At 37.3% G+C, this 16847-nt stretch overlaps 1 protein-coding gene across 3 annotated transcripts in view; it reads right to left on the reverse strand.

Moving 5' to 3' along the window:
• The window catches only part of slc8a1b (solute carrier family 8 member 1b), a 193066-nt gene that overhangs the window by 24257 nt on the left and 151962 nt on the right, over positions 1 to 16847 (reverse strand). For all 3 annotated transcript variants that reach the window (XM_030155608.1, XM_030155607.1, XM_030155609.1), the window contains exons 6-7: positions 15857 to 16002; positions 5694 to 5793 (exon numbers count right to left, since the gene is read on the reverse strand). In XM_030155608.1, coding sequence (XP_030011468.1) covers positions 5694 to 5793; positions 15857 to 16002 — 246 coding nt within the window. The remainder of the gene's footprint in view (positions 1 to 5693; positions 5794 to 15856; positions 16003 to 16847) is intronic.

The raw sequence follows: 16847 nt of genomic DNA on the forward strand, positions 1-16847 counted from the left end.
CGAGCAAAACCAAGACCAGGAGTTAACCTGGCCATAGCCTGGCCATTCCTGCTCATATCACCATCATGGGTTTTCTGTTGAATTGACAGAGTAATTAATCTTTGACCTTTGTCCAAGGAAGCAGATTGAGGGGAGTTTATTGGAGAGAAAAAGGCAGTGAAGTACATGAGGTGGAAAAAAGCACAAAGGAAGTGAGGAAATGAATGAAAAGTGAACCTCATCTATGCAACTTTTATTCATTAACCCATAAGGACCCAGTGTTACTTTTGTGGCACTTCCCCAATGAATTTTTCTCTATATTTACCTTTCCTTAAGTGATTTATCACCATTTATTGTAATACTATCTTCTTTATTTTGTGTTTTTCAGTCAAACTGTGGTATTTTCCGATATTTAATTTACTAATCATGTAGATGTTCATTAAAGCCAGAATAAAGTTGAGGGTTATTATATCAAAACCAGAGAAGACTAAAGAAAAAGTGACTTTTTCAGCAAATATATTATTAACTAAACATATATCAAGTGTCTCCATCCACTGTCATTGAACCAACTCCATGGGTTTTACTGGTGAATCAATGTTGTAGAAGATGACGGTGTTTCCACGTTCACTACGGAGCCTCTGAATGTCCAAATGGGTCATATTTGATGACCATAAAAAGATGAAAAACTGTATTTTACACCAGTCATTTACATTTATTGATAGAATTAGTGGATCAACAGGTATTAAACATTTGAGATCAGTAGATGGTTTTGGTCGACTGTAGATGTTTGGGTCTTTATGGGTAAATAAGTGATGTTCAGCTTAAACAGTTGTAATTATATTTTTTTCTGTTGAATTAGGCAAAATATAAAATCTATTCCCTCTCTCAGCACTGTCTATGGATGTCTAACATGTAATATTCTGCAAATGCAATGCGAAACCCCCCCCCCAAAAAAAAACACAAAACAGCAGAGAGCAAGCAAAACAGCAGCTCTTGGGATAAACATAACTGTTGTTTCGATGAAGCGTCTCGGTGGTGATTGTTTGGAAGCCTGTAAGTTCATCTGGTGTTCCTCTTACGTTGCCAAATTAACTGAGCCAAAAGAAGAAACGCTGGTTCAAATAAGCATTTAAATACACGCTGGGTGTAAATGATGCTTGGTTCAGCCTCCACAGTGGTGGTTATCGCAGATGTAATTGAGTTCAGGCTGATCTCAGCTGCCTGTCGGTCTTTATCTTTCTTTGCACATGCTGTCATTTTAGTTCTGTCAGTTCAAGGGTTTCTTTTTTATTCTATCAACATGTTCCATCTTTGTTTTTCTCTTTGAACCTGCACTAATGATCTCCTTGTTTAATCTCTCATAGTAACCTCTCATATGTTCCTCTACTTTCAGAACAATCCATCTCTCCAATCAGCTGGATTCGCCCATTATAATCAGCTTCAGGTTTACCCCCCCTTTCACTCGCTCTCTCTCCAGAAAGACAGAAAAGAGAGTGAGAGAGCACTCTGTCAGCCTCGACAAGCTAATCCCAGATAAGAGAATGAAGACAGGCCTTTTCATTAATGGCATCAGCTCGCCAACAAAGGCTGGCTGTCAGGCTGGCTAACTAAAGCACAAGCAAACACAGCACACACCCCCACATGCAGGATAAAGTTATTTGAAGCCACTAAAGTGATTGAGCAGGCTGGAGACAAACAATACACCGACAGAAATCCAGTTTCAGAACAGCAAATACTGCAGCAAATTGGGTGTTCCACCACAGTGATTATCTGCAGCATTTTTTGTATAAATAAGCAGCAAACAAACGTCAAACGGTTTGGTTCTTTATGAAAGTCATTTGCTCCTTTTTAATAGTTATTCAAACTACAAAACCAGCTCATGAAAGCTTAATGCTTTTGAAGTAAAAAACTATGTCTGGCAGCTTTTGTGCAGGTAAAAACTACACACACACATGCTTTTGAAGGTTTTGGGAACAATTAAAAGAAGAATCACATCACTACTGCTTACGCACCCTGCCTGCACAGACAGAGGAAAAGAAAATCCAGGTTTATGTTACAAAAGGGGCATCATAAAATGGTGGTTATTTGACTAAAAGTTAATGTCTATGAAGTTAACAGCAGATGTTTTCACAGCAGAAGTAATTACAGCATTTAAAGTATTGTTTCCTCTGTGCTGCAGTGATGTTGTTTTGCCTCCAGAGGGCAAGTTACCACTAGCAACCAGTGAGCTGTGGAGATTCTGCAGTGACAATAAAAAAAAGACAAAATGCCCTTATACTTTTCTCAGTTTTCTCGGCTTTAACATTCTCCCTATTTCTTATGCAATATAGACTGAAATCTCTTTTATTTCTATTGTCATGACATGGAAGGACAAGTGAGACTCCAAGACAAGGGAATGTGAAGAAAATACACATTTAATGTTCAAGTAATAACCAGTCACTAAAAAGTGAATATAATATAAGGAAAGTCATATTTCATATCTCTGTTTATTAAAAACAGCACAATGTGTTGAGATGCATGTAGAGAGTCATATGTCTCTCAAAATCAGGAGTAAGTTTGTCACTATCATACGGGATCAACCAAAGTTTATTAGGTGTGATTTGATGTTCTTATATTTTAGACACAGGTGAAGAAAAAATGAGCTTTAAGGGCACTCATTCCTCTGACTGAAAGATTTTATTCATGCAGTATCAGTTTCAGTGCATTCTACTGTAGGAGGCTGAACATGTTACATGCATAATCCCTGTCCTCTACCAGAGAGCTTGTGTTCTCTCTGCATGCTTTATTTCTTTGTATCTGCATTTGCATGAATTGTCTCTAAGCAGATTTCCTTATCTTTAGTTGTTTGCATGTTTGCTGCCTCTGTCTGTGTTCAAGGGATATCAGCATCAAAGCACAGAACAATCTTGTACCATGACATTAGTGTGAATTTCTCTGTCTCATACAATAGCAAACCATTTTTTAACATATGAGGTCCGAACTAGAGCCCTATAAAGAGAGTTACAACATGCTTTGATGTCGCTGCTCTAGTGATCACGTGGTTCATGTCAGCCTGAGGAAGAAAAAAAAAACCAAAAAAATGTCAGCCTGAGGAGTTCCAAATGAACTAAGCACTCTCATGTTATTCAATGCGACAGACAGCTGTGAACATGGTAAATCTCAAAATAAACCACACACAACCGTTGTGTCACTACCGTATGTACTGTTGTATATGTGATACTTTTGAGTAGTGGGGTTGACCACTGAAAGGACTGACTTTATTACTTTGAAAACTGAAATTTTGGGGGGAAGGGCTGATGTTAGCTTGGGTATGCTACTTAATGTGAGCGGTGCTAACTTTACAAGTTCATTCATTCTGAAATTGTACGGTACTTGCAAGGAGATGGATAATTTACCATTTTAAGTTTTACTATTACAGGACTGAGGTACAAGCAGAAAACAGTGGTTAGCTGTGAACACTGTGTGTCTGCCAAGCTCTGCTCTGATAACACACACAATAATGGCATTAACCAGCAGATAGCATAGTGGCTAACTTAGCATGTTAGCATTAGCATGGATGCTAAACTCATTAAAAGCTCAACATTAGCGAACTCAATACTCGACAGAATTCTTATAGGGTGAGTTGAATATTACAAATGCCAAGTCACAGAAGTTTTGCTTTCTTTAAATCATGAATAATTTTACTAAACTTTTATTGGCAGAGCTCAGCTCTACAGCAATTCTCCTCCTAATTAGCACATGACCTCAGCTGACAAACTTAACCGAACACCACCAGGTTCAGCAAAACAACTAAAGTAAAACCCACTGATTACAACATTTGTACTAACGTTACCTTATCTTAAAAATAGGAGCAATGGCCCTGTAGCTTACTAGCCTAATTAAAAGCTTTGGGAAATGTATCCAGATGCCATTTATTATCACCCAGTTATGTGTATTTATTATATTACAGAAATAGCCCTTGTTTTGGTCATATTCCAATCATATCTGTAAAAAATTCAAATTCCAACTTGATATCATTGATACTTACTGATTTATTGTATCAATCCACTTCCTATCTCTTATAATGGGAAAATTTTTCAAAGTCACAGCAAATCCAGAATCAGATCCAGATCAAAATAATTTCAATACCTTGTGTTGACATCATCATAAAGAAGCTGTATACCAAGTTTGAAGTCAATCAGAACTGTAGTTTCGGAGAAGATGATTGAAATTTTTTCCCCATAAGAGCCCATGTTAAATTTTCTGTAAGTTCCCGGATCCAGAAGAAGATCCTGATCAGCATGTGGCCATTATGTTTTGGTCATCTCCACATCAGGGCTGGACTGTAGAAATTTCAACTTGATATCATTTATATTTACTGAGTTATTGCATCAATCCACTTCCTATCTCTTATAATGGGGGAATTTTTCAAAGTGGCACCAAATCCAGAATCAGATCCGGATCCAAATAATTTCACTAACTTTTGTTGACATCATCATAAAGAAGCTGTATACCAAGTTTGAAGTCAATCAGAATTGTAGTTTTGGAGAAGAAGATGATTGAATGTTTTGTAACGGATGACAGACGACGACAGACGCCGCCGCCGGACGCCACATGATGACAATAGCTTATGGCCTCTCGGCCGGTAAGCTAAAAACTCTATAATTTGTGGTTATAGTAGTTAAATCTTGACAGCTGGACAGGTCAAGCTAGCAAACTATAGGACTACAGCTGAAAATCCAATGTAACAGTTGTTTAAGATATAAATTTATACAAACGCTAACACAAAGAAAACAGAATTTACAACATAAATGTCTGCTAATACAGGAAATACACTCGAAAATTTGAAAGACGATGAAATCTTATTACTCGGCACTGGAATTGCTAGATCGCCTGCAATAGAAATGAATGTGTTCTGATGGCGTTCCACTCAGTCTTGGAACTATCCAAATCTGGAAACCTGGAAGTAGGTCCATATTTCCACCATTTTTTACAGCGGGAGTCTACGGAAGTGTCGCTACTCCGATATATATTGAAGACGCTGGGCTGAACACTCCTGTCTCAGATATCTAATATGACTAAATCACAGCTCCAATTATGCACTGTAATTAGAAGCAGATTATGTTCTTCAAAATTCCATCAACTGACAAAATAATCCTACAATGTTGATACAAAAATACAGTGCAGCTTTGGTCTTACATTCTCAAGTTGTGGGTGTACAAAAAAAAGAGAATTATATGAGTGTGTTTCAGGGTCAGTTTAAACACACAGATGCCCCCACAAATGTTCCCAACATAATCTCCCATCTGGTGAGAGTTTATCTGTCCAAATGATCAAACTAGACCAGATCACTTCCCAGTAACCAATTAAAACTATAAGTACATGCATAAATTAACAACCAGCACACACACTTGACTTGACATGACATGAAACCCCACTACAGTTTATGCACAATCCGTTATTATTCAGCACAACCAGCACAGTTAAAACGACCTTTGTCTTCCTCACACATTTGCACTCTCATTTCATAACATAAGAGTTCAGATATTTTGTGGTTATACTGATCCTGTGCAATCCCCAGGATGCAACAGACTATAAAACTGCAGCTGTTCACACTAAACGGAATTCAAATCACACTAAACTACTGCAGATGACTCCAGTTTATTCATTGGCCTGAACTATTAAAATGACAAACAAACATGCAGCCGACCCACCCTGCTCTGCCATGACCTTACCTGCACTCACGGTGATGGCTTCTATGAACTGGTCTCTCCAGCTGTTGGTTCCGACCAAAAGAGCCAGGTTGGTTTTCTTTATCAGCTTGTCCACTGTGTTCTGTCATGGGAGAGAGGAATGACGGTGTTTAACGCATAAAGATCCAAACAACCACTGATGAACAAATCATCTACCAATATAAAATGTTTGATAACTTCTGATCCATTAAACCCATCAATCCATGTACATAATTGGTGTAAAATACAGTTTCTCATCTTTTCATGGTCATGAGATATGACGCATTTGAACGTGGAAGCACTGTCATCTTCTACAACACTGACTCACCCGTAAACCCATGGAGTTTGACAAATGACATTGAATGGACACACTTGGTTTATGTTCAGTTAAACATAAATTTCGTTGAAAAAGTCAGATTTTCTACATTTTTCTCTGCTTCTGATATTATGACAATTAACTTTAATTTGAGTTTTTATGAACATCTACAAGATCAGTAAATTAAATATGGGAAAATAACAGATTTTTATTGAAGAAACGCAAAGTACAGAGGATAAAATTATAATAAATTGTGATAAATTGCTTAAGAAAGGTTAAATAGTGACAAAAATTCATTTGGGAACAGCTGGAAAAGTAACACTGGATCTTTTTGGGTTAAATGGGAAACACCAGCCTGCCCGCTGACTGTTTGAAGTGCTACAGAACATCATAAAATCAGTCATTTCAGGATATTAGGGGGATCAAATGGGGCCATTAAGAAAATTAGCCATTTGTCGTTTGTTAGGGCGGAGAAAACTGCTGAATAGTTTAACAGCAGAAAACATGAAGAGGGTTCTGTTCTGTAGCGATCCGACTGACAGATTTTAGAGCTTTCACTTATTAGGACTAAGAATGTTCATTCGTTTCACACAGGGTGGATGTAAATCTATGCTACACTTTCAAGTATTCTCTGAATTTATACAGATGTGATGAGAGCTGACCTTGACTCCATTCAGTATTATTCTCTGTAAACACATTATCTGGTATTATACGCCATATTTATGCATCATTGAAAGTCACAGTGTTATGACAACCTTTCTCAGTAACATTATGGTAATGTGGCTGTTTTCTGAATAAAATAGCTTTTCAGTAGCAGAGCCCATTTATTGATCAAGTCGTGTGGTTGCATCCACACAAACTACATTTTCATGAGGATTTCTGGGGCTCAAAGTACAGCGTACTTTCTATTGCTGTCTCAAATAAAATTCAAAGTAAATATGTGATATCACCAACATACACAGATATATGGAAAAAATTATTAGACCATCAAAAGTCATCAAAAACATTGGTTAAGCAATCAAGTACTAACTCCTGTGCATATCATGTGACTAAAAAAGACAGAAAAGAAAACATGCAATGCCTAAAACCACTGTTTTTGTCAGTACAATGCCATAGCTATTGATGTTATTGTGGTTATTATCAATTAAACATAGAAAATGGCTAGATATCAGCTATGAAATTAAACTTTTACGAGCTATTTTTGTTGTTATCATTATATTTGTCCAAACAAATGTACTTTTAGTTGTACCAGGCATTAAAATGAACAAGAAATTGAAGAAAACAAGGGTGGTCTAATAATTTTTTCTGCGACTGTATGTGTAGCTGAAACACTTCCATATGAAGGTGACATCATGTACCAATCCTGGTTGTGATTCCTACAATACAAGACTAACACTGAGAATGTAACGGAAACAACAGGAGAAAATTAAGTGTCGAGGAGCTTATTGTGCGAGTCCCAGAAGCAGCAATCAACTTCCAAGATATAAATAAGGCAAAACTAATTTAAGAACACATCCCCGATTATCTATCTCCAGTTTAGATCATCAATGGCAATTTATCAGCAGCTAACTATGACCAACTTTGTCACGGACTGTGGAATTAAGTATAGCTGGGAAATTAGATGGAGGAAGTGAGTAAATAGAGGACAAGATGACTTAGTCAATTAGGTATTATAGGTTTGTAATTTCTAGACTCTACCAGTAAAGGATACAGCAGAATACAAATGACAAAATGGTTTCTAACACAAACAAAACACAGTGACTAGCTGAAAAGAAAAAGTCACAACTGGATTTATTAATGAAGCAAATAGGTATGAGTCTTTAGAGAGATAATTACTGCAGTGATTAATATGTTGGAATTTCTTTAACCCTTTAACGGATACAGTGAGTAGCTTTTTATTTCTAAAACAACCATCAGTTAGATGCAGAGTACAATGGATGGACTGTGTTTCAATGGGAACATGTCACATAGTCTGATGAGTCCAGACTAACCCTGTTCCAGAGTGATTACCCATCATGCCTAGTGTCTGCAGAACAAGTCTGTGGGGGCAATGTTATAATCTGGGGTTGCTTCAGTTGGTCAGGTCAATGTTCAGCAATGTCATATTCCCCCAAAATTGATGCAAATAACTGCTGCGACATTGCATAGACCAGTGTTTTTCAACCTTGGGGTCACAACCCCACGTGGGGTCGCCTGGAATTCAAATGGGGTTGCCTGACATTTCTAGTAACTGATGAAATTAATTTAAAAAATACTAATAACAAATATTTTTTAAGGATTCAGTATATATGTCATTATAAATAAAACACCACACACTTTTCCTAATAAAAATTAGGTTCAAATAGGATATAATATCTGAGAGGGAATATCTTGATTAACCTGATCATGTGACCGCATGCGTTACTTCAACCTGCCTGGACACAGTCACAGTCAGAAAACCAGACCAAACAGAGAATGGACAGTTTTCTTCACCTGTCTAGCCCTGCTAAGACCCAGAGAAAAATGTCTCTGTTTTGAATGTCTGGAGTCACCAGAAAATTGTGATGATAAAATGGGGTCATGAGCCAAAAAAGGTTGGGAACCACTGGCACAGACTTAGACGATGACACAGTGAATGGATGCTATCATCGAAGGCTAAATATTAGTGTGTGAGATATTTTTTTTGGCCACGCTGTGAACAATTGTGTCGAAAGATTTGCTTGTAATTGGGTTTCAGTTACTACCTACTAGCACAGATATGATAAAAGCCTGATAAAAGTAAAAGACAGCACATATTATTAATCCTAAGGATGAACTGATTCTTTACATAAATGCAGGAGAATACAGTAAAAAGGAAACACAAACTGTTAAAGGCTAAATGATCTAAAAAACACCAATTTCTACACATAAAAATGTAGAATAGTGACTACAGATGTAACAGAACATAAAAGAAATAACAGGTTGTTCTAATGTTAATGTAAAGAATTTGTCTTGAAGTTGATTCAGTTTCAGATTCTGTTGCTTCTCTTTAGAATAAATCTACTAACTAGAAGCACTCGGAGAGCGCAGACCTCCGCCAAGGCTGATCAGTGGCCCCCCCCGTGGGCCCCCCCACCCCCGATCACCACCAAAATTTAATCATTTCTTCCTTATCCCATTTCCAACAAACCCTGAAAATTTCATCCAAATCTGTCCATAACTTTTTGAGTTATGTTGCACACTAACGGACAGACAAACAAACAAACAAACAAACAGACAAACAAACAAACCCTGGCAAAAACATAACCTCCTTGGCGGAGGTAATTAAAAGATTTGCACAACCTTCTATAGATTTCTTTCTGTTCTTTCATTTTATTTCCCATTTTCTTCCCTCTTCCTTCCTCAGTTCTTGCTTTTAAACTTTTTTTTGTGTTTAAAAACATTAGACTCTGTCAGACTGCAAAAACCCACCCAGACACTCTTGTATGTGCAGACGTTCACATTACACACTAATTAGCAGCCCACTCTGGGTTGCTCTCTCCCTTTCTCTACACTTCAGAGGGAAACTGAGATGCTAATTGTGTTGAATGATGGTTAGGGGTGTAAACAGTACCCCGCTGCTGCTGTGGACACACATATACACACTTATACTCACAGGTTTAACTGTGTGAAAGGTGTTTACTTAGTTTGTCCTCAAATAGGTTTGTATAACACCCGTCACGTCTGTCTATATGTCTAACTGATCACTACATGTGCTCTTCCACTCTAATGATCAAAATTATTAAAGATAATGAGGTTTATTTACATGGTAGTTAGTGCTGCCACTAATGACTAATTTTCTAACCATTAAAATCTTTCGACAAATTTTTTGATTAGTCGACTAATCTAAATGTCTAATTAAAAAAAAAAAAGTGTTTGTTATTTTGTTGTGTCCATTTTATTTTGAATACAACTCAAGGGCCAAAACATAAAATGTCACCTGGACCATGACAAATGTAAACAATATAAATAACTTAAATATTACCAAGGGCTGGGGAAGGATGAGATGAAAAGGTGATCCGTGGACCGGGGGAGGGACGGGGGATGAACGGGTGCGCACAGATCTGCGGACTGGGGTGGGGTGAGCTGTAGAGCGGGGAATGCTTAACTTAAGACGCTTATAAGATGGGGGTCTCTCTCTTTCTCTGCGGTACCACAGGCACCAATGCAGCATAGTCAATAGTAGAACGAGTCGTTGACTAAAAAAATTGCCGTCGACTAATTTTCATGGTCAATAACGGTGACTAAGTTGACTACTTGCGGCAGCACTAGTGGTGGTGGTAATATTTTACAATTGTGGGAAATTCTTGATGTCTCCAACAGGCCGTGGAAACTTTTAAATTGCCCTCTCAGACCCTCTCTGCCCATTATTCTCCCTTTTCACTCGCCAAGGGCCTGCTCAAGGGTGCATTATGTACCTGGGTATTATTAATCCACTTGACGAGATGGCTTCCACTACAGGTACATTCCCTGGGCCCCTTAGTGATGACAGGTAGTGATGGAGACTAGAAACTGTTTCTTGTTGTTTCAGTGGACCCAAAGTATAGCCTGAGGAACGCCAAGTTCCACTGATGTTGCATTGTTTTGGCTCATTTTTGGCAATTTTCCCAAAAGCTTTGAGGTCTCAGGTATCACAGGACAAACCAATCACTGAACAGACTGACTGAGTATGATGAGCAAAAGCTTTAAACAGCATTTGGATAGGAGTGATTCTGTTTTGTGTCTATACAAGCAGTTATCTTTGTCATTCTGCTCTACACAGTTATTTTTACCTTCTTTGTTTTCCCTTTCTCTGCAGATTATTTTGGTGCCTCTGTACTAAGATGCACATATACATACAGAATGTGCGTATGTGTATCTACAGCGCACATGAATAAATGCATTTAAATTCTGCAATTTACACATCATAACCCAACAAAAGGGATGATATTTGTGACTTTTCTCCTTCTCATTTATACAGGCATTTGAAGGTCTCCTTTCTCTCCCTGCAGACTGGATTATAATCAGATAATTGAACAGGAGTGATCAAAACTAAATGCAGATATATAAATACACTGCTGCCCATAAAGTCAAGATAAAATATTTTTACCTCTTCTCCTGAAATTGACAGATTTATTCTTGATAGATAAAGTCTGACTCATTGTCCCTGGTCAAAGGTGATTCCTGATGTCTTTAAATAGGAATAAAAAGAGGAATGTGTCTGAAAACAAAAATATTCCAAATATATGGGCAACAGTGTATATATTTGTTACTGCCTGTTTCATGCCTGCATCATGGAACTAATGCAAATCTGGGTACGAAGCTGAGAAACTACTACTTGTGTGTGAGAGGCAGCCACATCAAATGCTCTTGAAGAGAAAGCTCTACTCAAAGACTCTCAGGATGCTTTCAAGCACTTTGTTTGGTAACTGCTGCATCTGATGCCAGGCTAAAGCAGGGCTCTGCATTTTGAATGTCCGGCGCAACACTGCGACTGTCACTACAGGTCACTTCAAATCAAACTGACAACATACACGGCAGGTTCTTGCTCTGTAACCACATGCGTTACCTGACAAAAACACTGTAAACCAGCCCAAATGAACCACAGTTCAAAGTTTATGTTTCTCTCTGAGACAGATTTGATTGGCTGACTTCCTCTCCGCTGATGAAGAGGTGTGTAATTTGGGAACTACAAATACAAATCAAATTAGCTCCTGAATCGTGCTTCTCAGCCAGGTTTCTGTGGTTGCCATGGTTACACAGTAAGCGGTAACAAGCTGGGAACAGTTTATCCATCAACTCAGAGAAGAACAGCAGGATGTTCACTGTAGCTCTTCTCTCAGCTGCTGCTGTTTACACAGTTAACATGCCTCTTCCATGTCTCATCATGCTTATTTGTCATGCAATCACTCATGAAATCAACATCTGTCACTTTGATTTCAGATAATAACACCAGCCCAAAACACACCCTTTTTAACCTTCAAAGACCTGAACAACTGCTGACAACCACAAGCATCAACTGATCTAAAATGTTCAACAACTTTTAAATAACTGATCTTATCAATACATTTAATTAATCTGGGAAAAATGCAGTTTATCAGCTTTTCAGCAACATCAGTTGTGTCTTTTTTGGTTATTCAGAGGCTTCATAGTGAACATGGAATCACAGTCATCTTTTCCAACTCTGATTCACAGAGAATGATCATATTTTATCAAATGACAGTTGTTGATGCTTGTTTTTATGTTTAGTTAATGACATATTTTGCTGGAAAAGACACTCAGTTTTCACTATTTTATCTCATAATTCTTGAATTACTTCAAATTTTTATGAAAATCTACACGGTCAGTGAATTAAGTATGGGAACATACCTGAATTTCACAGGAAAATGCACAATGGTGATGAATAAAGAAAATTACATTTGGAAATCACCACAAAAATAGGGCCAATCTAGGTTAAAGCTGCAGTGCTCCATAGCTTGTAAGCACCAAGTAGCAAAAAATCCATTATTACCTTTCAACACAGTGATTCAAGAGATCTGAAAGGACATCTGCATCTGCTCTTTGTCTACATAAAATCTTCCCCCATGATGCAGATTTGGCCTGATCATAAGAGTTTTCATACAAGCATATGGATGTTAACCATGTGCTTTGAACTGAGAGTAGAGGTCTGCAAAAGCAAGGTTTGTGTTTATAAATTCTTGTGTTTTTTCAGCCCCTGTAACTTTGACTGTATCTACTACATATAAAGACAGCCACACCATTTAGGATCTGAACTGTTTATAGTTTTATACTTTTGTTAACTGATTTTTACTGTGTATATAAAATTCACTTAGACATGAATCTCCCCCATATTTCTAAATTTTGAGTCTATTTCTATGTTATGGCAGACACTCACACTGTTGTTTTCCACTATCTGCCATTGGATCATACTTCAGACAACTATAGGATACAGTCACACACACACACACACACACACACACACACACACACACACACACACACACACACACACACACAATAAAGTACAAAACTACTTGTCAAAGTGTAGCGTCCTGTCAAGTGGTGAGCTGTTACTGGGTGTTATTAACTGTCTGTCTGTGTGGAGGGGGGGTGTAGGGGAACATGAGAGTGAAGAACATGCATTTGTCACTCACACATAGAAATATAAAAAGCTACATGTATTGTAATTTCATCTATACTTTTCTTAAGTGTCTGCGTGGGAGATGAAGAGCAAGGAAAGGAAGCACACACAAAGATTACAGTTAAAGCTTTTATATGTGAGGTTATTAACTGTGAAAGAGGAGATCTAGGTGTTATGTATTAGATCATACAGGGGTTTCAGCTTAATTAGAAAAACATATATTTATGCAACTTTGGCGATGGCACTATACATGAATATGATAAATATTTGGTAAAGGTGATGTTGATAGCTGCAAAACAATGTATAAGAAGGAATTGGGGGAAGATGAACGTACCATCAAAGGATCAATGGATAACTATGATCGAGGACATATTTCTAATGGAAAAACTAACACACAGATTGAGACTACAAGAACCGCAAATGAACAAAAAGTGGAAAAAATGGACATTATATAAGCAAAATAATTGATAAGACTGTGCTACCCAGACTTATTTATGTTGTTGTGTTTTCTTTTTGTTGTTGTTCTTTTAAAACTAATAAAATATAAGTTACAAAAAAAAAAAAAAAGAAAAAAAAGAAAAAACATATATTATATTGGGTATGCACTGGTGTTATATAGTCTGTTGTAGGACCTGGATGTGTGATGAAAGTTAATGAAGTATGTTTCTACTACAATGTTTTATAGATTTTATATTTAAAGCTACGTATGACTTTCGTCACCAATTTTTCATCAAACCTGTAAAACCCGAGTCATAGCCTAAGTCTTACGAATCCATAAGTCTTTCTGTGATTACACACCTGAATCTCTTCCCTCACGGTGAACAATTTCGAAGTGTCATCCACCATAAACACTGTATGTGTTTACAAACAGAGCTAGTAGGTCACTCAGGAATTTTCGGAAATTTGTCGCTAAAGTGTTCATGGTGGAGTACACTTTGAAATTGTTCACCGTAAGGGAAGAGATTCAGGTGTGCAATCATGGAAAGACTTATGGATTTGTGATACTTAGGCTATGACTCAGATTTTACAGATTTAATAAAAAATTTATGAAGTCATACGCAGCTTTAAGTTTTTCACGTCTATATACAGAATGCATTTACTTTTTTGATTATTTATCATAGTTAAATGTCATCATAGCAAAAGGTCACACACTAAACCCTTTAGGCGCCACTTTTTTTTGGGTTTTTTTTAAATATTCAATTTTGATAACACGATTTCAAAAAGCTGCCTGTTTCTGTTGGTGCTTAAATGTTAATATGGCAGGACATCAGAGCACAGGACATCAGAGCAGATGTACAAGGCAGTGTGACACTAGAGGAGTTTGAGTTTTTTGGTTTAATGTATTTAAAGTGGAAGTCAGTCACACTTGAAGTCTCAAGTCTGAACAAACATGAAAAGTTGAGCTATCTATTACAATCCTCAAAAGTAAACAATGGAGAGTAAACTTTGAATAGTTTACTGAAATCCTCATTCCTTCTATGTCTTTTATTTCAGTTGGAGGCTTTACTATAATTAACACACATTGCATTAGAAATCACCATCAATGTATCTGACCAGGATGACATGTCATATCTGTCACAAGTTTAAATCAAGTCTTTCCTCAATGTGCATTAAGTCTCAAGTCCTAAAAGTGAAGTCTGACATTGTCACTTCCCCCATCTCTGCTATGAAACAACCTTGAATCAAACCATAACTTATCCAGTAAAAGTCACATGCACTGTCCTTAGACACTTAACTATTACTATATATGGACTGCCACTGGCACTTCGCTGAAGACCTTCTTGTTTAGACAGGCTTTTAGTTAGGGGTGGGTTTTATGACCATCTGCTTTTATATTGTTATGCCTGTGTCTCTGTATGTTGCTCTATGTTTTTTTTTTATTTTTCAACTTCTGATTTTATTGTAAAGCCCTTTATGAAATGAAATCTTTCTGCAAAAAGGGCTATATAAATAAACTTTATTATTATTATTATTATTATTATTATTTGTTATGACCCTGGGTCATAATTTGGCCATTTATATGTATATGCATATGTGTTTTCTGTTTAGTGTGTGTGTTCTCCCCCCGTCCTGTAGGTGTGCTGTGCCCTTTTTGTGTCTGTCTTGTTTTTTGTGGGAAGCTGATTTACATTTACATTTATGCATTTGGCAGACGCTTTTTTCCAAAGCGACTTACAGGGGAAAAATTGATTGATTGGTGGAGCGTGATTGCCCGGCCCCTTTAAATGGCCCTAGATCCAGCTGTTCGCTCTCTCTCTTGCCTCCTGCCAGCTTCCAACCATGCTCCTGTGTGTGTGACTGTCAGTCTTTGTGTGTTCGTGTGTTTATTTGAGATTGTATATAGCTGTAAATAGTATTTTTGTAACTTTGATCCTTTTTCTGGTAGGGGAGGTCAGCTCTTTTATTTTCACCTTTTCTCCTGTTTTTAGTTAGGGAGTTTAGGTTAGTTTTCTGTATTTTATTATTTGAATTTATTTTGGATTAGGTAATTTAGTTTTGAACAGTGAAGAAGATATTTTGTTTGTTGTTTTAGCCGCGCCCTCCCCTAACCCTTCTTTAGTTGTAAAAAAAAAATCTTGTGAACTTTAGTTTTTGACTGACGTGTGTGCTTGGGAGCTGGGAGGGGACAAAAGTAGAGCATATCATGTTCGCCCCGGTAAACCCCTAGGCCGAGGCGTAACATATTATTATTATTATTATTATTATATGACATGCATGACTCCCATATCTCACCTTAAACTCATATGATTCCTCTATGATGACTTCCAGTTTGACGTGGTCTCCCAGCATGGGACGTCCCATCTCTGCGATGCGCCGCTCTTCCTCGTCTTTTCCTGTCAGAGCTTCCTCTTCCTCCTCCTCTTCCTTTTGCTTTTCCTCTGAAAACAGCACAACAGAACACAACATTATTACTGGAGAAAAAAAACAACCAGGTGCATGTGGTTGTAATCAACAACTGTTCCAGTGGGGGAGGAAAACTGGTTAGAATATTTAGATGTTTAAGTCATTTTCAATGTTAAATAAAATAACCTAACCAAAAAGAAATAGTGTGTGCTAGAATATAAACAGAAAGACAGGCTGGCAGCTGAAAATATAGATTCTATGTATCTGGACTGATGCAGTGAGAAAAAAAAAATCATTTATTTATTCATTCCAATCTAAACGATTGGAAAGGGGTAGGATGAAGAAAACTTATAATACCTGCCCCTTTCTTAAAACATCTGCAGTTTGCGTGACAGTCAATGAAAATAAACAAATCCAACATCCATAAGTAAAAGTATTTCATTACATATTTTTATAAAGCTTCTCTATTCTGTCCTTATACAACCTCTTAAACTGAAAAATACTTGTACAGCTCTTCTCTTCCATTGCCAAAGAATTGCTAAAATCGATCTGAGACAGATTCATGTTAGAAGGGCACATACATTTATGTTCTATTCAAATAAAACCACATCAGTTTGAAATAAAATAATTGTCTTGACAGGGTATATTCAGTGGTTACTAAATGATCATATATAGTCAGTGCCAATGCAGCCTTTGTCCCTTATCTTTCTCTAACACACTCCTCTGTCCTCCCTTTGCTTCTTTTCTTCTCTTTCTTTATGGTGTGTGTCAGTAATTGAGATTCACTGTTGGACCTGAAGTCACCGCTGGGATCAAAGAGGGAAAGAAAAGAGAAAAAGAGAGCCGATGATCAAATTTTCCACGTGGGAATTGTTATCCA

This window comes from Sphaeramia orbicularis, chromosome 15, assembly GCF_902148855.1.
Source record: "Sphaeramia orbicularis chromosome 15, fSphaOr1.1, whole genome shotgun sequence".
Classification (NCBI taxonomy): Eukaryota; Metazoa; Chordata; class Actinopteri; order Kurtiformes; family Apogonidae; genus Sphaeramia; species Sphaeramia orbicularis.